Here is a 24,967-nt window from a genome sequence, read left to right as displayed (position 1 = left end):
TACTAAATTACCTTTAGCTACTTTTAACACACTTGCAGGCACTTCCCCCCCCCCCCCTTACTAGGGAGGCTGAGTTATTTTTCAGGCAAGTCAAGCCCTCATTGCAACTCAAACACTAGTACAGTGGGGATAAGCAAYGCCAGGTCTTGAATGAAGAGTGCTGCAATGAGACTGTCTCGTAGGTATTGGAGTGAAAAGGTGTTTGTGGAACTACGAGCCTAGGTAAGACCATGAGATCAGAATGAGGTGACACTGATAGAATTGCCAAGGAAACATTGCTTCCAAGTGTCCAAAGCCCAACTAGTTATCATTTAGAAAGGAATTTCATTCTATATGATGAAAATTGCTGGATTTGCATGACTAGAGACAATAATATATTTTTGCATTTAAACATTCTACTGTGAAATCCTACTGTTCATTAGCAATGGCAGTAATGAAACACTAATTAAACTCAGGTATTTACATATTCAAATATGTACTCGGTGCTGTACAAGAGAATGGAGAATGGAACTAACACACTTAAGAGCTAACTTAAGTCCGTATTGAGCAAAAAAAAAAAAAGAATTTAATCACATGGCAAACTTTCCTGAATTGATTATTAACATGATTTACTAGTCTGTTGGGAGAATGCAGCTAGAAGAAAGGTACCAGCTCTGTAAGTATCCTCCTAGCGGAGTGCAAGGATTCTATGCTGATTGTAATTTATATGCATAGTCTCTGCCCAACAACAAATGTTTCTCAAAAGTCTATGCACAGTTGCTAACTAGTGTTACATGAACTTGATGGCAGAGTGAAGAGGACAGATTCCCAAAACAAACAAGAAAACCTAACACTAATATTCTGTTTTAAAATTTCTGAATTTTCATAGCTACTGAACAGCTGAAGCATATCAAAATGAACTTATGTAATAGCCTTTGCTGAAGCAAGAGGATWCTTCTCCATACCATTCCCCCCCAGCCCCCAAATGACTTAAAACTTTCTCAAGCTGTTTTAAATGTATAAAATAAAAAGTTCCAGCACATATACATGTAGATGCTCTTTATTTTCTGACAAGTTACATCACAAATAGTTTCCAGAAGTACAAGGTAAGGACACTTCTACAACAAAGCTCCCCAACGAGACAGCTGGAGAGCCATTAATATTGTCATTCAACAGTAATGAAGCATCATTAGATGTAGTTAATATAAAAATTAAACCTCAGATACTGGCTAGAAGTCATTACAGACACCACAGAAACTCTGAGATCTATTTTTTTTTCTTATTTAAGACATAACCAATTAAATCTCTGGTTATATAACTCAAAATAGTATATATTCTCTTATATTCTTCTTTTTCAGATTCTATGGAAAACAGTAGCAAGTTTCTATTCATTAACTAGATACGTGCCCAAGCGTACACTAAGTTAATAATGCAGAACAATGCCTTCAAATAATGTAAGAATATACATCAGTATTATAACCTGGAAGATATTTATCCTGAACTTCCTCACAGGCAGGGGGATATGCCTATTTGACTTCATTACAGTCTGCCTGCCCTGCTGTACTGGGTCTCACTCAGCATGCCATGCTTCCTCCATCACGTTGCCCTTCACTTTCAAATACCTTCCTCACCGAGTTGCTTGGCCATCTGGAAAGAAAGAAGGGACATTTCCTGTACTCTCCTAAAAAAGTATAACTGGACTGGACCTCTGGGCAGGCTGCACTGTGGGGGTATGAAATAGGATGGCACACAAGCCAAGCGCAATCTTGTCCAGGTTATTATTCTATAACCATATCTAGGATGGGTATTCTGTATGAATTAAAGCTTGGGCAAAACCTCTTAATACCTGTTTCTTCTGTATTTAAGAGCTCAATTTCTTCAGCAATGTTTGAAACAGACTATGCTTTTGCTACACTTCTTAATGAACAGAAGGCACACCGTAAGGAGAGTTTATATACACCTTACGAAGGCTAATAAAAAAACAACAACATAGAAACACAAAGCAAAGAAACAAGAGGAGGAAATCAGGACAGATGAGGAATGACAAAGATTATTTACACTGGAAAAAATAAAGAGTACTTTTCATCATTGGCCTTATGAATTACTTTGACTGGGCTGTCAGATTTACTGTAGAAAATCACCACCCCAAAGGCAGAAAAAACATAATGGGCAACAAAGTATAATATGTGAAGTTGCGGACTGTGGTCACTCTCCTGTACTAGATGTCATTTTTTTCAACACGAAAGCACCAGTTCTCCCTGTAAGTGGCATTTGTATCTAGAGTGGGTTTTTTTTTGTTTTTTTTTTTTAATTCTGTGTTCCTGAAACAACTCTGAAACATCCTACACCTTCCCTAAGCAATCTCAGAGACTCAGCAGTAGAAATGGTTTTCCAGGATGGTTTCTGAATAAGACTTTTTCTCCTTTTTCACATAAACAGATTGTCCTATTTCTTCTGGTCAAAGTGCCACTTTGTTCAGACCACTACCACAAATCTGCCTGATGTCTGGGAGTCTTTAGGAGTATTTCAGTATTTTGTCAGCAGGCTGGTTTTTCTGAAAAACACTCACTTTTACTGCATATAAAACATTCTTCAACTCTTTTGATAAACACAGAAGAGGAGTAAAAATACTGCTCTTCCAACTGCAGATTTCAAAAGGTATGCATTGGTATTGATGCATTCCTGTAAATCATGAGCAGGATACAACACAAAGTACAGAAAAACTCCCTCTTAAAACATGTCACAGAGCATTTAAAGCTATTTAATTGTGAAATACAGATATTAAGCAGGTACGCAGTTAATACAGGTAACGTCATGCAGCAAGGCTATATTGAGTGGGATTTTGAAGGAGTTGTCCTGAGTGTGCTATCACTGAATGTTTTGAATGATAGTATTCAATTGGCAGATAAGATAGAAAGGGCTGGAAGTACACTGGAGGACAGCAAGAGCATTCAACAGGTTTTTGATACACTAAAGACTTAATATGAAAAAAAACAGTGTAATTCAATAAGGATAAAATCAAAGTTCTGTGCTTGATATATATATGTATAGACATAGAGATGTATGTGTGTGCACATGTGCATGTGTCTATGTTATGCAGACACACATGCACTTTCCTTCCTTTCATAAGAATAACCAATAGAACAGAGATACAATGGGCAGAGGTAGGCATAGTGGAAAGGAATAATCCTTTCCACTGCTGGCACTGAGAATATAAAGCACTTGATATACAGACAGGAAACTTAATTTAGACATTACCAAAAAAAAACCTTCAAAAACTAAAAAACATTATTTGAACAGCAAAAATAACAGCACTGGAACAGCCTGTCTATAGAAGCTGCAACATTAATCAGACTACAGGACAATTACAGGTATACTAGATATGGCCTCAAGGGAAGATGATGGCCCAAGCGCCTTCTCAAAGTCCTTTCCAGCCCTGCATTTCATTTATTCTTGATATATGTGCCCGTATGAAACCAATGCAGGGCGACAGGGGTAATCTTCTAGAGCACTCAGGCTTGACACAGTCTCCTCAACTGAAGCTAATGCCATAAAGCACAGATAGACCAGTCTAGATTGCAACTAGGGATCGTGCTTTTAACTCTTATGTACTATATGCAGTTCATCTACTTCCCATATTTTAATTGTAATGTTACTAAAATGCTTTAAACAATTCAAAAATCTTTTCTGCCAAATAAGCAACAGGTGTGATTACATCTCAAGCCACATCTTTGCACTGTTTTCTGATTAACTTCAGGAATGCCCAGTTATAGCAAAGCATATAAGATATTTCTGCCACCAAGAAACAAAGCAAGACCTGGATCAAGCCTAGTATGCAAGTACGATGATGAATTTACACACAGAAGTAGCCTGTGTGATTTAATGTTTAGAAGAGGACTACTTATATGATTAAGATTATCTAAAAGCCCAAATATGTTGTTGATCTGGAGGCTCAGAGGCAGCTTGCTTAAAATAAGTTAGTTTATTCTGAAAGAGAAGAGAGAAGAATGACTAGATATTTCCTTGAGAGATTCTGGATCACCAAGTGGAAGAAAGCAAGCTATGAAATGTAAGACATTTTATTTGATAAAAAACATACAAGAAAATTCTTAGCTTGATTATTAAGAGCTGAGAAAAGGCATTTCAACCTGAAAGAAACCTTTGTTTAAACTCAGTTTAGGAAAAATATAAGAAGGCAGGTCTCTTATTATCATAATTGATGTCCCAAATTCCTGCAATTATTTCAACTCCTTCCCAATAYGGCTGATATTGAGAGAAGAAACTGTTCACCCCATCCAAGGAAAATTCTCATAAGCTGCTCCTCTATACTATCATCAAAATMCCTACACTTTAAGTTCCTGTTCTAACTTCTTATCCCATCAGAATTATTATCTTTCATATCTTACTTGACTCTTTTCAAAACCTTTACTAGTATTCCTCTCAAATACTTCTAATACTCAGCAGCTAAGTGGTATTTCTTGCTYGGCGCTCAGTAAATTTCAGACTCATCCATACCCCCAGTGTTCTGTATAGCTCTAGTATTCCTTGTCTATCCCTTTTCGTATCCTCTGATCGACTCTGCAACAATTCATTCCTCATGCAAAACGCTTCTCACCTTCCATCATACACTTACACTTTGTTTAAAGGCATTTATCCTGATCTTACGCAGCACATGTTTCAGGCATTCTTTTCTGCAAGACTCCTTTCCCTTTACTTCTGAGGGTGATAAACTGTTAAAAATAAAACCCAGAGAGATAACAATACAGTGCAAATATCTTATGACCTTTCATTATTGTAACCTTTATTTCTCTCTCAATCAATCATCAGACCTGTAGTACACTCTTTGGAGCACACATCTCCCCTTCTATTTTTCTGTGCAGCACCACACAGACAACTACTGGCAAACGATTATGATACCAAAAAACCTAAATCTGGGAATGGGAAAGAAAGGAATTTTGTTGTCATTATTAAAAGGATTAAAACAATAATATACAAGAGTGTGGTTATATTCAGTAACAGACAACATGCTTTCTACTTGAAGTTGTGTTGTCAGTGTTATCATAGGATCCATTAACTACTACATCAAAGAATAAGTATCTGAGGGGCAACTCACTCAATTTAACCTGAGTGATATTCAGAACTGCTGTTCTACATAAAAGAATTTAAAGATATGTTTTCATCCCAAAACAGTATGAAAATTTGAAATTTCATTAAACATGTTCTGGTATTTTCAAATACTCCCAAAACGTCAGAAGCATTAAGAAACACTTAAAATATCACATCTTGTTAAGATTGTGTGTTTGCTTCTACTTTAACTTGCATTTCTCTGTTGCTTGATAAGGCCTGTCAGTTCCAGCCCTTTCTTTGACCGGCTCAGCTGACCCTTAATGTTCCATGCAAAGATACATACAAGTATAGTTTTTCAAGGATGTCAGTCTACAGGAAATAATAGAGACTAAAACCACAACTCTCATAAGGCACTGCCTCAAAACTGTAAGATAGTAGATGGAATTACAACTATTATTCTTAGCTAAACTGGAATTAATAATTCATTTTAATTCTCATGACTTGAAGGGACAGGATGAGCAGTCTTCTTTGGCAAAAACACTTGTCAGCTTCATGGGTTTTCTAGTAAACAAGAATGACAGACAGAATTTTTTCCCTATTGCCTTACCCTGAATATCATATATGCTTTATGAGGTCAAAACATTGCCTGTAGGCTATCTGAAAGCTCACTACTTATTGGTTTGTAGTTCTGAATACACAGTAGATGCTTTTTAACCAAAGGTACTTCTGTTTTTCACTGCTGAACTTAATTGTATTTACACAAGACATTCTGACTTCAGTAGTTGAAAAATAACCTATTTTTGGTGTGAAAGTAACCCCAGGGTAATGTTCATAATTCATATATTATATAAATATTTATACACATGCATAGGCAATATGGTATGACCATTTAAAGTATTAAATTTATTTACACAAACTGCTAACTGTATTACTGCTGAATGCAGGATCCAGGAGGGGATTATAATCCAAAACTTCAAATTCTGCACATGTTAAAACACTATCAATCCAAGGTCTGAAAGAACAATTTTCCTCCTTAAAATGGATCACCAACACCACAATATAATACTTGTACATCATCACAAAGGTTGTAAAAGCAGCTATCCCATCGTTCAATCTTCAGCAGTTAGCTTGGTCCATGTTCTTGTCACGGATATTACTGCCCATGTCCTACAATGATTTAGAAACATGCAGGCCTCCTCTATTTAAACCAGTATTTGTTAACATTCTGTAATTACGCTATGCTATGTTAATATATTTATGCTGGATGAGGAAAACAATTTGAGATTCAGGTTCCTAACTGGAAATCAATATAATCTCTAACTTGAGAAAACTAAATCAAAAGACTAGACAGAACATAGATAACCTATCATCAAGACTGTCATCTACGAGCTCTGAACTACCAATATTATATTTTAAGATCTATACATAATTATCTCTAACAGGTAAGAGAATCAAAATTAAGACAGCGCTTGCAGGATATGGCAACCTGGCTGAAATTGATATTCATTAGAGTACTCTTTGCATGAATAGGAGCATTTGGACTCTGTGGTCTTTATCAGAGCCCCAGCTGGTAATGGTTGAAGGTTAATGCCTTACCCCATTCTGTTCAATTTTCTGTCCTAATTAGCCCTCCAAATCTATAGCTGTGAGCACCAAGTGTCCGTGCTCAAAAGAAACTAATTAATGCTAGCAAATTAGATCAAGTCCAAAGATCCAACAGCCAAACTCTTAAATGCTCCTTGTTAATAGGAAGTGTAGTTGTCAATAACTGCTGTTGGTGGCTATAATGAGGCCTCTTTCTTTCACTGAAAGTGATTTCATTTCTCTTTGTCCTTGTAAAAGCTGTTCCATTCCCTAATAAAAAAAAAAAAGCCACACAACTAAGTTGCAGTGGTAAAGCTAGCAGTCTGACCCATTTCTTGTGATCAGCTGGGTTGAAATGACATAGAAGAAAAACATATATATATAAAATAGGGCAAGTTCCCTCCCCAAACATTTTCTTGGAAGTCCTAACACTAGTTACGATACTTAAATTTCCATCACCAAGCACACAATATGGTCTTATATTTCTTTTCTATAAAATCTCCTAAATTAACTTAAGGTAGTTAATGCTGGAGGTATCATTAAAAAAAAAAACCACACAAGATCTAGATCTCATTTCTTCAAATTTTAATTTACATATAGCTGTTCTCTCTACCCAGTTTGTTGGAGCAAAGCTCAATATACCATAATCCCTCTAGAGACTGTATTAATTCACATAGTTAAATGTGATGAGAGTAAATGTTCATTGGAAGTATATAGAGATAAACCATTTTTCCAAAACAAAAGCTACTGTGCACAACAACATTATATAAAAATGCATCTCTCAGAAACACTAACCAAGGAAAAACATCTAGTAATTTATGACTAGTACTAGATTCAGCTGTACACTATCAAAACATCTAAAGTAATTTAAATAACGGACAACTGCACAACATGTACAACAGTAATCTCAATAGCTTCACGTAGGGTCATGGTGCCACACCAAGCATGACTGTAAATGTATTTTAAGATACAGATAATAAATACAGCAGCAGAGGATCAAATTTCCCCCCTTCTCTACCTGCAGTTTTGTTGCTGGGTTGAAGTTACACTCCTGAATTATATTTACCCTCCTCACAAAAATTAAGTTGCAGGTAGTAAGGCAGGATTCTTTTTTCACCCTCAAAAAAAGGTTATGACAGTCTCAAAATCTATTGATTCCTCCAGTGTAGCCTCTCAGGCTTTGCATCAAACTGAACAATGTGTACAAGCAAATTTAAGAGGTTTTTGATTACAGCAGCTTAATAGAAAAGGTAACCAGAAGCTGTTAACTCACTGATTATCATCAGTTATCTTGATCTTTTTGCTTGGGTCAATTAGAAGATCATGATATTCCTGTACATTCCTAAAATATGCAAATTAAAAAAAATTGTAAAGACTGTACTTTGACCATGAGACAAAGTAGGTGAGCAAAATTCAGTTATGAAYTGTGTTATTTAAATTTACTTCAAGCAAAAAGACTGATCAAAAATTTTTAAATGTGTGCTGTCACATAATTTCCCACCACTATTAGTCTTTGCATCTGCCAGCGTCAAACACAGAATCATGACTGTAGGTACCAAGAGGTTAATTTTTCCCAACATGATGCSAAGTTTTTCATCAACAAACAGAACCTGGCTGGTATTACAAAGGAAGCAAGCAATATTCACTCACAACTGAGTGACATCAAACTGAAATTTGCTAAGTATTTCACACATTTCCTTATCTGCATTTCTGATAAGAGTGCATAACAAAATTTTTTTTTTTTTTTTTGAGGAAAAAATACCAAAAGCATTCTCGGGCATTTAAATGGGCAGCATCAAATGCAGTTCAATCACAGGAATTACTTTGTTTTTACAGGCCTTGATGTGTCAGGTGTAAGGGTCATGGTCTAGAGCAGGTGGCCCCTACAGGGACAGAAACAATGTCAGTGACAGGACTGTTGAGTAACTGCACATTATCGAAACTCTGGTTGACACTGGCCATGCTCTACTGTAGGGAAGCCTGCAGTAGTGTTGAATCCCATCATTTTCACTAAGTATCAACATAAGCCCTGAGGAGAAGAGGGCTAATGGAGAAACTGGAGGATGGGAGGAGGAAGACTGCTTGGAAATGTCCTTTTCCAGCCACACTTTCCAAACCCATCTTTTAAAGCACTGCCAAGTATCTTAAGAGTTTTTTTAGCCATGTGAACCCACAGTTGTTCTAATTATACACTTTGTATGGACAACAGAACCACCGTAACAGTTTGTTCCAGGGAAGGTCCTCAACTCAGCACAGGTGGACACGTCATCTTTCGTTTCCCTTCAATCCAAAGGAAAAAAAAACAACAACTTGTCTCTTTGGCCAAGCAAGTGGATTCCTCCCATGACAAATTTTAAATGAGAAACAATCACATTCTCATCTTCAAAGTCGCCAACAGGATCAGGTCTTCAAACATCCAAATTGTTTCCATTACTTCACTGACTTCCTAATAGCAAAAACATACCTTTATTTACCCTGTAAATTACATACAGCTCAGCTATATATTCAGCTAACTGAATCCTGGAAACTATACAAATGAGTTATAATTACAGATGTCATCTGCAAGTCATTCTTACTGGCTTTGAAAGGCCCAAACCCAGATCATGCATCAGTACTACACACCAAACTTTGAAGAAACAAAGCTGAGTGAGAGCTGAGTGCTAAAATCCCTTGTCACAAGAGCAAGACTCTTCTCCCAGCAAAACAGCTAGGGGTGTGAGGGGTGCCTTTGGGGGAGGGGAGGTGTTGCTTTAAAACACAACAAAGAAACAAAATGCAAAGCTTGATGACTAACTCAATGACCTAAGCACCTTCTTTTCTGGGATCTCAACTTCAGAGGGCTTCCTCAAAGCCAAAACGAATAACCTGTGAAAATCAGCTAGACATTTCTGATTTTGCTTTCCAAGCCAATAACCCAAATCACACTGAGCTGAGTGTACTATACTTAGGGTATAAAGTATTACCATTAGTATATTTCTGTTTAAGAGTCCTCTGCACCTAAATTTGTCAAGTTAAAAGTCTAAGAATCATTAACTCTGAACTGCAGAATATGTACTCTTGAGAAATGGAACAAACATTTCCACACGTATGATCAAGACAAAACAAAGCTCGCTTGCTCGCTCTCTCTCTCTTTTTTTTTTTTTAAAGCAAGTGTTCCTGGTTTCAGAGCAGAGCGGAGTCATGGAAAACAGAGGGTGTGGTGACCAGTTGAAACTGCGTAAGTTATGGTAAGCTAAATATAACCCTTCCAATGAAAAATGCTAACTTCAGGTTTCTGAAATTTGCCATGACTTTACTTGAAGAAGTTTACTCAAATTTAAAATTTTGTAACTGGAAATTATGGCCAAAAACTTGAAAAGCTATTTAAAAGGAAAGCACTTCACTGAAGAAATCATTTTATAAAAGCAATGGATGAGTTAACAGCAGATAGCCACTCCTCTCTCACTTTGAAAGCACATATATTTTTGCATACCAAAGATGCACTGATACTGGAATATGTGAATTTAATATGATTTTGGATCAACTCATGTACTACTGGCTGTATAAATGCACTGAAAAATTACTGTATGACAATGGTTTCTCATGCTACTTAGGGAAGAAAATTTTCCTTATAATCCTCCTATCATAGCACACAATTACACACACATACATTTCATGGGTATTAAGATGGGTGTATTTTATCTAATGGTCATAGAAAACGCATCTGTGTCTTGCAGAAAGCACATTCACCCTTTAAACAATACTACTTTTATAGCAATTTTCACTAGAAAAGTGATTGAAAATTTTATACATGAAATTAATCCACAACTAAGATGTATTAAATTTTTGATAAACATGTAGCAGTCACTAGAACAATACTGTAACAATCTCAAAAAGAGGTAAAAGTAAATTCAAATAAAATGAAATATGACCAGGCACAAAGCTTCAATTGTTATAAAAAAATTACTGAATGGACACATTTTCATTTTTATTTCACTCTTAAGGTACTATGGCACCCTAACACATGAGCGCTGCAATGGGTCGCCCATTTAACTATGCTAGGGTAGTAATATCACCTCTTGAGTTAACAAAACCTTTTTTTTTTTTTTTTTTAAATCCTTGGCAGGGATTTTCCCCTGGATTCTCCTCCTGCACACATGCTGGACAGCCTGTCGCTACTTGGATTATTAGCTCTGATCAGCTCACAGCTCTAGGTGGTATAGCTGCAGGCTAAGGCAATGGACTGTATACAGATGGACCCCCGTGCTCATGCAGAGCACTACTGAATGTATATGGGCTCCCCATAGGGACAGATATGAACCTAGTGTGATCAAGTAAATTGTAAAGACCCATACTTGTAGAATAGCTTTGTTTCCTATGCTACCAATGCATTCACCACAATTTCCTAAAGACAAAATGAAACAAAGGTATGTTAATAGAGGAGTTGTTCAAACAAAATCAATGTAAACCAGAAAAAAATCTTATATTGAGAGCAAGTTAAGTGAGTACCTATACCACTTAGTGTAAACAGCATAATTTCATACACATGTGCGCACTCTGTAGCACACAAACCAAATCTCAGGAGTTTTGATTACTTAATTATACAGCTTATGTTCATAGCTTATAATTGTTTATAGCATAAAGAGCACAGCCTATTTACTCTGATTAACACCCATCCCTGTGTATTAACAAGACAAATTTATTCCAGGAATAATTTCACAATGGATTTAAGAGATGATAAATTCTCCTGTTTTCAAAACTACTTAAGCTTGATTTCCCGTGCCTTGCTTTACCCCCAATGTATATTAAAAGGTGCATAACAAAATAACCAAACTGATGCTACTGCCTCTTTGTTAGCAGGGATATGAATTTGGGTCTTGTTCATCTATTTGATCATAAAAATTGCACAAGAAATATTCAATTTCCACCTCTAGGTTCCAYGCAACTTCCACAAGCCTCATTTTTCAAAGGATGCACTCTATTCAGGAAAAAGAACTGAAATTATACTTTTGCCTAATAACACAAAGAAAATTAATTCTGATAGCATTTTGCTTTAAAATCTATGAAGGCAAAAAAATGGAGGAGCTGCAAGGGAACAGTCCACAACCCACTGCTCAAGAATCTCCAACACTGCTTGCTGCCACAGAAACTTAAGAAGCTGAAACCAAAGTCCTCTTCCTACATGGAGAAAGTTCAGGAGAAAAAAAAAAAAAAATCCCAGAAAAACAAACAAATAACCCCCTCCCCCAACTTTGGTCTATCCCCAAGGTTAAGAAAAGGAAGAAAAACCTATACAAATAGCACTTATTCAAAATACTTTTAACTTACATTCCTCTTTCAATAGATCACATTACCATAACAGCTTTTTTTCATTTTTCCCCAACAGGAATAGAGTTCAAAGTAAAAACTGTTCAATTACAAAAACAAATGAAAACCACTACATGTTAAATCCTTCTGACAGCACTGGAAGTTACCCATCATCTGATCCCATTTCCTTTTGGCAGATATTCCCAAATCTTTCCCCACTCACACACTGCAAAATTCCTATAGCACTGCTCCATTTTGTCTTTTGGCAATTACTGTAAACCCCTAAAAAACAGCTGCTTGAAAATGTGCTGGTACATTTTAGCTAAATTTGACCCTGAAATATTTGTCACTCAAGCGACAGGCTCACACTTTCTTCTATGATCTACCTGTCGGGGATCATGAAACCCCATGAAATCAGCCTGAAATTCTCATTGTGACTTTTTGCAGCAGTGGTTCTCCAATAATTCTGTTTTCTTACCTTGGTTTCTGCAATATTAGTTGTGAATGCCTTACAAGATTGTTTTCTGAAATTGTCTATTGCTCTTCTCAGATTTTTTTTTATTGCTTAGGTATCTCATCTCAATCAGACTGAGCCACCTCTCCATGTAACTTACTCACAAGTGTTCAATGACCTTTCCCTAACTTTCTAGGGCCTAACATCCTCCTCCTGCAGCACACCTTCTTTGAATCTCTTTCCAGTGGTCCTTTCTGTTTTAGGATCTAGATGCCAAGTAGCAAGCACCCGCTATTGAAAGCATGCCACTTGTATGATGCACATGACGTACATTCGGACAACTCTAGAGCTCAGTTTCTTCCTCCCACTCTTACATTCTTTTTACAGCAACATTCTTGGCTAACCCGGGTGTGTAAGTAGTTCTATCTTTCTAGTACTCCAAAAAAGTTCCAAATTCCTTCCAGGAATATATGAATAGTAGAGTACCAGTAGTAAGCGTTGATATTCCACTTTAAAGGGCTATTCGTCCAGTACCCTTCAAAAGAAAATGAAAACATGCAAAAGCAGATACATCAACCTATTTCAACTTCTGTCTAACAGAGCAGTCATTAAAATATTGGGGGATGGGGAAGGAAGCAGCTAGCAGGAAATATTTAAATAAACTTGTTATTTATAAGGATGGTAGGAGGCCCTTTCTGAAGGCTCACATGAGGCAATTCCATTTTTATAAGTACCAAACAGTACTTACAGGAACATAACTCTCATCTTGTTCTGCCATCACATATTCCAGACAGAGATGTGAAAAATTTTCCAATCAATCATACTAAATTCCACAGCTCTCGAGTACAAGTTATGTTGGAAAATAGTCCACATCACAAAGCAGCCAAAGCCAACGTGACAGTTTTATATGCTGCTTTCACGGTGAATGGGTAAGATGCAGATCATACATATTAATTCTCTGACTACTTGACTTCAAAAAAAAGGATTACATTCAGAACACAGAAGTGAATACATCTGATCTCTGATGAATATTTGAATCTTACCTTGCACTTTATTTGAACACAGTTCCTTGGCCCTTTCTCTCATTATTTGTGGAATCAAAACATCTTTTTCTACATGTCTCAGCTTAGAATTCTCTGTAAGAGAGCAAAAAAGTTTTTTTTCTATACATCAGGTAAGTCAATCTACAGAAATAACATAACACTGTTTATAGAAGACATACTATATCTGTAACAAACTAGAACATACTGTGGAAGCTCCACACACGGATCAAAAGGCAGGAAAGTCCAAGATTTAAAATTGCTCAGATACTAATATGAACTTTATCCTGAATATTCCTTTTCTGCTCATCAATGTGCACGATAAACCAAAAACAATGGAAAAGATTCTGGTGGCACATTCTAATTTCCATCTTACTAAAACATGGTCTGGATACAACCTGCACAGAAGTTGAGAATTACATTGTAATTCAGGATACTAATATTTTTGTATTTATATTGTCTTTAAGTACAAACTATGGCTCTTTTATTCACTATCACAAAGCTGAGAAATATAACACATATTAGAGCACAACCTGAAATTTTTATTACTATGTGGAAGCCTTAAGTTCTTTTTTTTTTAAAAAAAGCACATACACCCACACCGTAGGTAGCTGCTTAAATACACAGTCTGGGAGTTTCTTCACTGAGAAATTAAACTTAACAAGAACAAATGCTACTGCCTGAATTCTACACTTAAAGTACTGGTGCAGTTTTCATTCAGTTCTCTCACAACAGAACTCAGTCCTCAGAGCACAGTTAGTGGTTTTTGATATAGTTAAATATCATGGACCACTTGGAAAAAAGTATTGCATTTTGAAATCCACTCCCTTCAAAATCAAAAAACATCAGAATTCATCAAGCACAGCTTTATTTCCTCACTTTTGAGTTAAAAAACATTTAATGGATATTTGTTYAGAATATTTTATAGTCTTATACAGTTATACTAAATATCTCAGTTTCCTCCTCAAACATACTATTTAGCCTTTAACATTGAGGTTATCCTTCAACATAGCATCAGCTGTGATGCTCAGCTTACCAAAACTCTACACTGTCAGACATGCTATTACTTTGAGTGACAATTATCTCATTTAAAATTTCATATTTAAAAAAAACTAAATTAAATGAAGAAAATTAAATGTGATGTACCAAAGGTAAGGAAGCTTGAACAAAATCTAGGGTACCTCGCTGTTTCAAGTGTTACTTATTTTTCAGAGTACCTGCAGTTACTTCTAGATCAAAAGACAATGCAGAGACTAACATTTCTCTCTAGTCAGTCCTAGCTCACCGTCTTTTAAAATTTGCTCAGGCTGTGGTGTTAGACAATATTGAATCTGTGTTATTACTACAGGAATCTGGTAACAAAACAGAAGATTATAATGAGCAATATACAGAATCAGAACTAAAGACTCATCTTTCTCATCAGAAATCTCTTATTTGGAATTTCTACAGCAAAAGAAAGAAGACGAAAATATCTTCTGTGAACACAACAAAAATACCAAACACAAATAGCTCAAGACTTAGATTTGCTTTTATGCTCTAATTTTCATGACTGAGATAATACATTTACAGATAAATATTGTTCATTTTAGTTTTCTTCAGAATATCAGTACAATTACTGTACAGAGAATATTTATTGTTATAGACAGCACAAAGCAGTCAATTTTTTTTAAGCAGGTTCCGAAAAAGCAGGACAAATCCATTCAGCTGAATGACATGGCAAAAAACAGCACCAGAAAGCTATACTACTCAACTCCACCTTCAGCAACTTTAATCAAAACAAGCTGGCACTACTGCAGTACTGGCCTCCCCCAGTCCCTGTGATGCTTTTTGCCCTCTGCCCATACAGATATGTTCTGCAGCCCTGTGATGAACTTCCCCCTGTGGTGAACTAGAAAGGGGGAAGCTAATTTGGTTTAAAGGCAAATACATTTTTTGGCAGGCAATTTTTCAGCAAGATAAATTCTCCAATGCAGTTCACTATATAACTCATAAACGGCCCAAGAGAGGGAATTGTGTGAGGCTAGGAACAAGCAGAGGGAAGACCATGACTTTCATCAACAACACTGGCTTAGACATGCTCGAAACATAGCCTAAGCCTCCCCCCCCCCAACAAGTGCTCAGGGTAGGCAAAGACTAAGCTGATCTATGGGTCCGGATACAGGTAAACAAGAAAGTTGATAGCTGCCACCAAAGGGAAGATCTAGAAGCACCCCACTGCCCTCACCCACCCCAATCATATCAGCACTAGTACCAGTTTAACCAGTTCAAGGCAGAAAACTAACTCAAATACATACAAAAAATGTTTCTCAGATGGTCTACACTTTAAAGTAACTTGATCTAATTATCAGAGTTCTAATAATTACTTCACTTAGTTAAGAAATGAAGAAATACTTACACTTCAGTATCTACTGAAGTTAATGGTTAATACTTAACCATCAGTATCTAACTGAGCAGTTTAGCTAACAGATGGAGGAACATTAAATCCTACTTGGACTACAATAGTGTTATCTGCTGCTCAGTCCAGAAGTCAGTGTAGATGTTATTATGACAATTGTGTCTCCAAATTTAAGCTCCAGTTACAAGAAAGCACCTTGCCTAGCRTAATGTGGCATACTTCCCTGCCTCAAAAAATCACCGTAAGAAAATGCTGGATGCAAGTGATGGTACTGAAGAAATATACATGCAAAACTTGATTAACTGAAGAAGTATATTTCACACTGACTTCAGATATGATTAAAAAAAAAGTCCCAAGCACACTACTTTTTGTCAATACATCTGATATGCCACAGAAACTCCAAATTGAAGTTATCAAACTGCAATGTAACACCTCATTAAGATCAGATTTTCTTTGTATTAAATAATCCAAAAGTGGAGTCCTCTGCAGCAAGAGGTCTTTGCATAGTTGGAAAAYGTAGCAGATTGTACAGAAACCAATCAGGGCCTGGGAAGAGTAGCTGGATTTCCCCTGTTGGCACAGGCCGCTAGAAGTAACCACAGTTCCCACAATAGCAAAGGCACCGGACTCCAAAGCAAAGAACTTCAAGAGAATAAGCAAACAGAAGGCAAACGAAGGCTAAAAAGGAAACAGGACAAAGGCTTCCTCCAAATAAAGAGAAGATCTGTTAACCCCGAGCAGTCAAAGAATTACAGAGTTTTGGGTTTGCTCTGGTTAAGTACCCTATTTTCCTTTAGATTATTCAAAATAAGAGGCACATAAGAGACTGACAGCAATAATTAGTCATACTGATGCTATCACCAGCTCAAGAGGGACCACAACACACCTGTGCTCCAGGGAAACTCCTTCTTTTTAGTCCCATGTTATCACACCTGCAGAGGTTGAAATGAAAATGCAGGAAGGAGAGGGCACATCAAAACATAGGGCAGTGTCCAGTAAGAACAGTCAAGAGAGCTACAACAGTAATTCAAAGGTAACTTATAGAGGAAGCAACAATAACGTAATAAAGAACATTTATGATCTTCACCTACAGTTTTCCATAAAACTACCAGCTAGACATTATAAGACGATTTGAATTGTTTGTATTTTTCATGGCTTTAAAACTGATACTTATCAACAGTTTTATGCATCTGGATGCAACCACCTCTCCAAACAGCTCAAATGTTCAGTTTGGGAAATATTATATCTACTGATGAATTTGAATTGTAGTGTCCAAAAGTATTTTAATATTCTTTCTCGCTTTTAAACTACTGTTTTACACTTAAATAGTACTTTTTGTTCTAGGATCTTAAACCAATTTAGTGAAGTTGGTACCCCTAGCACCTGTGCAAAAATATTAAAGAAAAACAAGGAACAAATATTAACTGCAGCTAGAGGAATATGCTTGCATGTGGAGCATTTCTTATGGCAATGTACAAGCATTTGGAAAAAGATCATCATCAGTCCAACCTAATCAGCTCTGCAGTAACATCACATGGCAAGAACTTCCAAATAAAGAGCACCTCAGAAGCGAGACTTCATCACAAAACATGAGACAGCCAGCCTTGATGTGAAACCACCAATTCCTTTTGTCTTTTCAACAGTGTCACAACTTCCTGAATAATATTTTTTTTCTCTTTTAAAAGTTCACTATTCTGCACTAAGAAAGATGTTTCTTATTCTAATACCAGATTTGCTGCAGATCAGTCCCTACAGAAGCTGCATTACAACACTGCTGCTTTGCCAACTGTTTTATTTTCTTTTGAAAACATCTACAAAATTAATTATCCCTACAAAATATTTGGAAAATATTCCACATGCAAGAAGTCTGTTTTCCTACAGTTTACCTTTCTCATTTGAAATGTGATATCTCTGGTTGCCATCTCCATCTACTTTGTCTGGTCTTCTGGAGAGGCTATTTGAGATGACCATGGCTTTTGGTTACAAAGTGGGCTAACACACCACCTCTCTCAGTGTCCAGCAGGCCAAACAAATGTTAGCAGCAGCTCTTCCTCCTCCCCTCCACAGCCATACTTTGGGCATGCTTATTAGAGTAACTTATGTGTTTTTAAGATGCTACTTTTATCTTGCATTCTGTTATAATTTGCTAGTACCATCAAAAGTTACAAGGGACAGACCGATGAAAATAAGCTAATTGAGTAAAAGGATGCTTCTTTTGGAAAAATCAGACTAAATACAATTAACAGTAACATTTAAGTATTTGTACAAACATACACAGAAGCCAGAATTTAAAACCAAATGCAGTCTTGCAGGTGTTAAAGCATCAAAGTCACTGGCTCCTAGAAATGCAAATAAGAAATGAGCCAAGGAATCAGTGCGGTAAAACTACTGAATGTTTCCTGAAGACAGAAAGAGATCAGGACATTCCAGAATATTGTCATTCCTTGTGGAGATGAGCAACAGAAGAGACGATAAAGAACAGGTCAAAGGTATAAACTGATAGTTACCAGAGTAAAAGAGTGAAGGGGAGAAAAATTACAAATAAAGTGAGTGCCTCCATGAAAAAGAAACTGTTTTCCATACCACTGCAGCCCAGTGTAGTAATTTATCTCTCTTTCTGTTATTTCTTTGAACTGGGACTTTCTTCTATTCAGCAAAACATTAAAAACGCTTTTTAATTTTTTTATATACAAATAAAATCTGTGGGTTTTGGTAAATCTCAATGCCTGAAACGGTTCTCTGGTTGAATACAATATGTAGGGCACAAGACTACAATTGTAATAGTTTTCTGTGGTTGATTAAAACCCTCAGCTGCAAAAACTATTTATTGCCTTGGAAAGCCAAGGACCACAGCCCTGGTTTAACGGTTTTCATTATTTTTGTAAAAATGGAAAAAAAAATCAGGAAATACATGCATCAAATAGGACCACTAGAACAGAATATATAACAAAGGAGACTACTGGAACACTGTCCTTGCTTCCTACCTACCTCCTAACCACAGAACCCAAGACGACCTTGAGAAAAGAGGACCACATGTAGATCTATGCAGTAGACAGCAGGCCTTTAAGGAGACAAGAGGAGGATGAAACAGAAAGCTGCTTTATAGATCCAATAATTAAAGGGTCTGTACCAGCTTGTCATATTAATTAGATGACTATTACAAAAAGAGGATACCAAGGTGAAAGTTTTGCTAGAACAGTGTCCTGAGAAAAGTCACATTATTTCCCCTCCCCACTTAACAGAGTTGTCACTGACCTTATTCACTCTTTTGTCACTACATCCTGCTGGTAGTTTATGGCTCTGCTCTCATCTCTCACACCGACTTCAGGTAGCAGGGAAACAGATAACCCAGAAGAATTGAGATAAATAAGCATGGAGAAAATCTGGACTGGAATCCTTGGAAATACATTCTGCTGACAACTGAATAGCCCTGCTTAATAAGAAGAGATCCCAGGAGCTACTTTTTAAGTGAAAGTTATTCATTTCAGGAACCAAGGCTGCAGCTTGCCAAATACTTTCAGCTGCCACACAACACCCAACTACTAAAAGCAGCAGTTCCACAGTTGACTATCTTCCTCCCTGCACCAGCTAGTTCCTACCACCATGCTGCCTAATCCCATGTTTCAGCGCAAATGTTTGCAAACCAATGCAATTCGAGAACTGATATGGATGGAAGCTAACAGGACAAAGGGAGGAGGGGAAGGAAGAAAAAAAGGCTACTTCTCAGCTGGATCAGCTGAGAAACCGATTCATTTTATGGCTCCTCAACTCTGCACTGTGGGTGGTATTGCTGCTTTCAATTCTGCTTACACAATTTAAGGCACTCCTCAAATTGCAGCCATAAGCACTATGAATTTCTCCTCCTCCCCAATCTTCTGTTTTGCTAAATAAAAGTAGAAAAATACAGATTTGTCTACACAGACATTTACAGAACCCTCATACCTTTAGCATCCAAATGGAAGCGAGTTAAGAAATTCCAGCAACACTGTTTTTGGTACAGGCAATTCTTATTAAACAACTTGTAATCTGGATTTTCTTAGTACATTTTATCTATCCCTACTAAAATAAAGACCAAAATAGTACCTTAAACATTTCAGATGTTTCATTAAGCAACACGGGATAAATGAAGAACAGGGAAAGTTTTAATGAACACTAGATTTTAATATTTACACTATCATCTGTTATAATATTTCACCTCTAAGTCCCAGTTATATCAATCTTTGTATTTCAGCTATGTTATTTACAAGCAAAAATGCTATAGCGAGAGTTCAATTGAGATGCAAGAATCAAAGTTAATGATGTAACACTCTTCAAAATATTAGAATTTTAAAACCTAAGCCTTGGTTCAGAAATGTCATGGCATAAAGGTGATTTAAAAAAAAAAAAAGTTACCATTCTTTTTTCCTACCAGCTGGCATCTAAGGCAAGCAGTTGTGAGAGAATGGTTACAATAGAAAAGGCATCTCAGAAAACTAAGAAATAGAACTTGAAAAGTATTAATGAAAATTTCAGCAGCCAAAATAAAAGAAATAGAGTTATTACAGGTAAGGGAAGAAAAGAAAACAAAACACACACAGAATTCCCATTCTTTAATTTCCTCTGTGTTTAAAGAAAATATCATTCTACAAAGCTGTAACACATTTCTTTTCCTGGAAAGGAAGATCTTGCCTTCATCTGTGACCATTCGACTTCCTTAAGTTTACCAGGCATTCTCTCCTTTTTTCCATATGCAGATATATAGTATAAACATTTAAAGTTGTTAGGATGGGATAGACAACGAATAATAACTTTATAGCTTTAAGTTACATAAGTGCATTAGATTCGGAAATTTTTCTACTTTTCATATCACTTAAAAATTATTTCTGTGTGTAAATCCACTCCATTTCATCCCGAAGTTTTGTTTTAAAACACTCTGCCGTGATATAATTACAAAACTCCTTGAAAAGTATAGTTTTATTAGTAACAGAAACAGCAATACAGTGTTAATTGCAGGCTTACTGGCAAACATTTCTTTCATAATCAGACTATTGGCTCTAAAGGCTCTATTTTAGTATTCTTGTAAAAGTGTTTTGAATGAGCAAAGGTAATTGTATGCTACTATTCCTCCAGGAAAAAAGACATTTAACCCAAAATTCTGATCTTCTTTATTCTGCCTAGTTTATCCACTTAGTATTGATAAAAATGTTACCAACCTTACATTAATTAATGCTAATTCATATATGCACATGAATTTAAAAATATTTACCAAAAAATAGTTTCCATCATTGAATATTTTGTCAACTACTTAAAACCTCTTTTCTAAAATACTAAATCACACATCAAATCAAATGTATTTAGGGAGAAACCCATTCAAGTCATGTGAGGGGAAAAAAAACAGATGTTTCTAAAATTGAAGACTTTCCTACAACTGTAATTAAAAATAATGCATATCTGAATGCTTCTTAAGATCTAATACTTTAAGTACCCAATCCTGTAAACAGTGATGGGCTCCTGTGCCCCTACTGCCAAGAAGTTCAATGGGGCCAGAGAGACAAGTAGTTTCAGCATACTGGTTTCTAACCTCAGTCCCACAAAAACAAAGGTAATGGGTGCTATCAGTTAAAAACATCCAACGTGAACTTACTGATGACAGACCAGGACCAAACATCTGCATGTGAAACGCTACTGAGCTTGGTAACTTCATTTGCACATAGGTGTTAAATTATAAAAGGACAACATAAAAAGCAGTATAATCCAAGTGACATAACATACGTGACATTCTGAAATCCTAATTCAGAAACAAAAGAGGCTGATCAGTGCAGTTTCTCTATGCAGCAATAATTTTTTTTAATTTAAATATATGACTAAATATATTTTGTATTTAAAAAGTTACAGATTTTGAGATTTTTCTATCCAATATATCATTTTAAATTAAGATGGAGTACAGGGATGACAACACCAGGGAAAATTTCCAAAGCTTTAACTTCTCACCATTCCATCATCACCTCAAAGTCAATTTTCACCTTTTTCGCTGGCTGAATTTGTTATCTTACATTTTGCTTTGGGGCTCATGTGTTCTTGAAATATGGCAGTACTGGATTACAAGAATACCGACAAGCTTGTTTGCTAAAAATTAACAATGGCTATATTACAGCAAGTCTGTAATATCTAGAAAGAAAAGGAAAAGCTGACCAGGCAGAGCATCCATGTTTGTTAATTACACGTGCATTGATTCTGCCTCTATATCTACTGAATAGTAAGCCAATACATAATAGTAACTTCAGCCAAGCCTGAAGTTACTTCTGAAAATCTCTGACACAGGTAGATTTTTACACTTTCAATCACACAGCAAAGCCACTTACAGGGCCTAAAGGACTAACTACAGACCAGGGCTTAATACTTGCTACTGAAAACAATGCGGGTTCATTAAAACCTAGCCTAAACTACTGTTCAGGTATGACAGACCTGCCAGTTACAGAAAACTTAGGTTATGAGCAACCTAGAAGGGGAAAACCAAMCAAACAAAAAACCCCAAATCCCTTCTGACAATTATTGATGAGGCTTATGGACCTCATTCACCTACAACTTCTGCACCTATGGTTTTAATCAGCAATCAGCACATACAATACAAACAAATGAAGGCCTAAAAATCTTGGATATGATCAGAACATACCAGTAATAATTCCACCTTTCAAAAGTTACAGGGAATGAGGTGTTCTGGCACAGAAAAAGGTTGAAAGCCTTTGGGTTGCATTAACACAAGGACTGCAGAGATTATTCTGGATTTTTAACTCTAATGAATCCTTTCAGACTCTTTAGTATTCTAAAATTCTTCAGAGCATCCCAATATACGACTTTTTTTTTTTTTTTTTTACCTCTTTTTCCCAGAGCAGTTCTCTAAAATATGCTGTCAAGCAATTTCAGGAAATCACAATGATCCTTTCCCTTCAGGTTCCCAATACAGACCAAAGACACTAAGAGTATCACAAAGGTCATTCTGATCCAATTCTCTTCTTGACGGTGGCATATTAAGTTCTTAGTTGCCAGTGTTATCTAAGAGCAGCTAAATTAAAAGGTGAGACCATTCTTTCTTTTATTTATATATTTTTCCCCTTTAAGCTCAACACTATTATATCTGCCTAACATTATTTTTCTCTTTCCTATCTTTTCCAGCTGTAGAATAACTTCCTTTAGTATACTCTTCCAATCCTGTCTTACTGCCCATGCCATTTCAACCCAAGTCACGCCCAAGTCCAACTGGGTGCAAGCCTAATTCTCTCCTTTCACTGATGTACTGCTGTATTTAACTACCTAGATTTCCACACAACCACAAGACAGTCAGAAACAGGCATTTTAAGTAGCTTAAGAAAAGGACTATGAAATAAGCCTTCAACCCCTTTGTTTTTCAGATTCCTAAAGACGGCCGGGGAAGGTGCCAAAACCTGTACGGTGTATTTAAATTAGTCAATAACCTTACTTTTCTCTTTAAGCTTTCATGAATCTTTGAAAAGGGATCCATACATCACCATCTGTAAATAACAGCTGTAACCAAATGCATATTAAAAGGGAAATGAGCTTTCTAAAAACCCATTACCTCTACCACTGCACCCAGCATTCTACAAAGAAAGTTTTGGAAGTGCTGCATACACAGAACAATTTCAGTGCTGGACTACAGCGCATTCATTATTAAGACAGATAAAACAAAACAGCATAACATCAAGTTTTGTCAAAGGACTTATCTATCAATTCATATACTGGATGCAATCACCTAATAACACGGCCACAGTTCTTTCCCTATCTGTGCCACAGAGACTCCTCCCACACAAATCATGTTGTAATTCACAGCTTGCACAGCCTGAGCTTCAGAGGGTTCCTTGATCTTCACTCCCTGTTGCCCAGCAAAGCCACGAGAATATCTGTGGCCACAAACTGAAGCATCAGCCACGGTAACAGAATCACAGAATCGCTGAGGTTGGAAGGGACCTCTGGAGATCATCTAGTCCAACCCCCCTGCTCAAGCAGGGTCACCTAGAGCACATTGCACAGGATTGTATCCAGGCGCGTTTTGAATATCTCCAGAGAAGGAGACTCCACCACCTCTCGGGGCAACCTGTTCCACTGCTCTGTCACCCTCACAGTGAAAAAGTGTCTGTGTTTCACTTTGTGCCCATTGCCTCGCGTCCTGTTGCTTGGCACCACTGAAAAGAGTCTGGTCCCATCCTCTTGACACCCTCCCTTCAGATACTTGTACACGTTGATAAGATCTCCTCTCAATTTACTAAACAGTGATTCTCCCTCTTTTTTCTCATATGTGAGCCAAGAAACAGTTAACAATGATGACATTTAAAACTACCACACCAGGGTATCTGAGTTAACACCTTACTGATATGAGCAGGGCAGCTCACACCTCTCACAGCTATTGTTCCAGTTTCTCTACGAACTCACTTAGACATCTCTGCTTTCAGTTTACATTCTGGTTTTCATCAGAGCCATAACAGCCAGGGACTGATGGGGGGGCAGGAAGAAGGTAAGCTAAGATATTGGATAACAAGGTAGCAGATTTAGATAGATGTCAGTAAGCAATGCTACTGCTTTGCAGATGACTCTGAGCACTGGTGTCACATAGCATACACCCGAAGTACATCCTCAGCAGCTCTATCACAGCTAAAACACAAGTACAACATGGATTAGGAGGGACAAGTAATATCATGACAGCCAYAAATGGGGAAGCAGAACACCGCTTTTGGAGTCACGCTTTCTGCTATATGCTAAAGGTGAAATAGCTTGAATTAAGCTAGCGTAACTACTACCAACTTTTCCCAAAGGAGAACTGGGAGCAAAATTATGCTGTGGATGAACAACCACCAGCTGAAATCCAGCGATAAGTTTTACAACAATTTCTTAATTTATTAAAAAAAAAATAACCTTAGACGATGCTTCGGTAAAACCAAAGCTTGATTACTGCGTCCATATCTTATTTGTAGGGCCGAGAAAGCCGAGGCTCGAGGCAGGTTCCCATCAGGCACCGAGCACTCGGCACCGGCCGGCGCACCCAGCTCGGGAGGAGCAAGGCCGCAGGCCGCGCCGCCGTTAGCCACCGTCTACCACCGGGGCCCCAACACGCTGCGCCGCCCGAGCGACGCCGGCCCCTGGCTGGGGCTTACCCCGCCGCAGCACCGGCCT

The 24,967-nt window shown here is 37.1% G+C and overlaps 1 protein-coding gene and 1 long non-coding RNA gene across 2 annotated transcripts in view; one reads left to right on the top strand and one right to left on the bottom strand.

The window, feature by feature from the left end:
- Positions 1 to 13,284, top strand: part of LOC112961770 — a 31,380-nt gene extending 18,096 nt beyond the window's left edge. The window contains exons 5-6 of the long non-coding RNA XR_003252108.1: positions 9,778 to 9,857; positions 10,736 to 13,284. This is a non-coding gene — a long non-coding RNA (uncharacterized LOC112961770). The remainder of the gene's footprint in view (positions 1 to 9,777; positions 9,858 to 10,735) is intronic.
- CMC1 (C-X9-C motif containing 1) overlaps positions 1 to 24,967 on the bottom strand; it is a 45,491-nt gene that overhangs the window by 19,981 nt on the left and 543 nt on the right. The window contains exon 2 of the mRNA XM_026057290.1: positions 13,414 to 13,506. Coding sequence (XP_025913075.1) covers positions 13,414 to 13,506 — 93 coding nt within the window. The remainder of the gene's footprint in view (positions 1 to 13,413; positions 13,507 to 24,967) is intronic.

Source organism: Apteryx rowi, unplaced genomic scaffold, assembly GCF_003343035.1.
Source record: "Apteryx rowi isolate R43461 unplaced genomic scaffold, aptRow1 scaffold_138, whole genome shotgun sequence".
Classification (NCBI taxonomy): Eukaryota; Metazoa; Chordata; class Aves; order Apterygiformes; family Apterygidae; genus Apteryx; species Apteryx rowi.
This window is presented reverse-complemented; position numbering and strand designations above follow the sequence as displayed.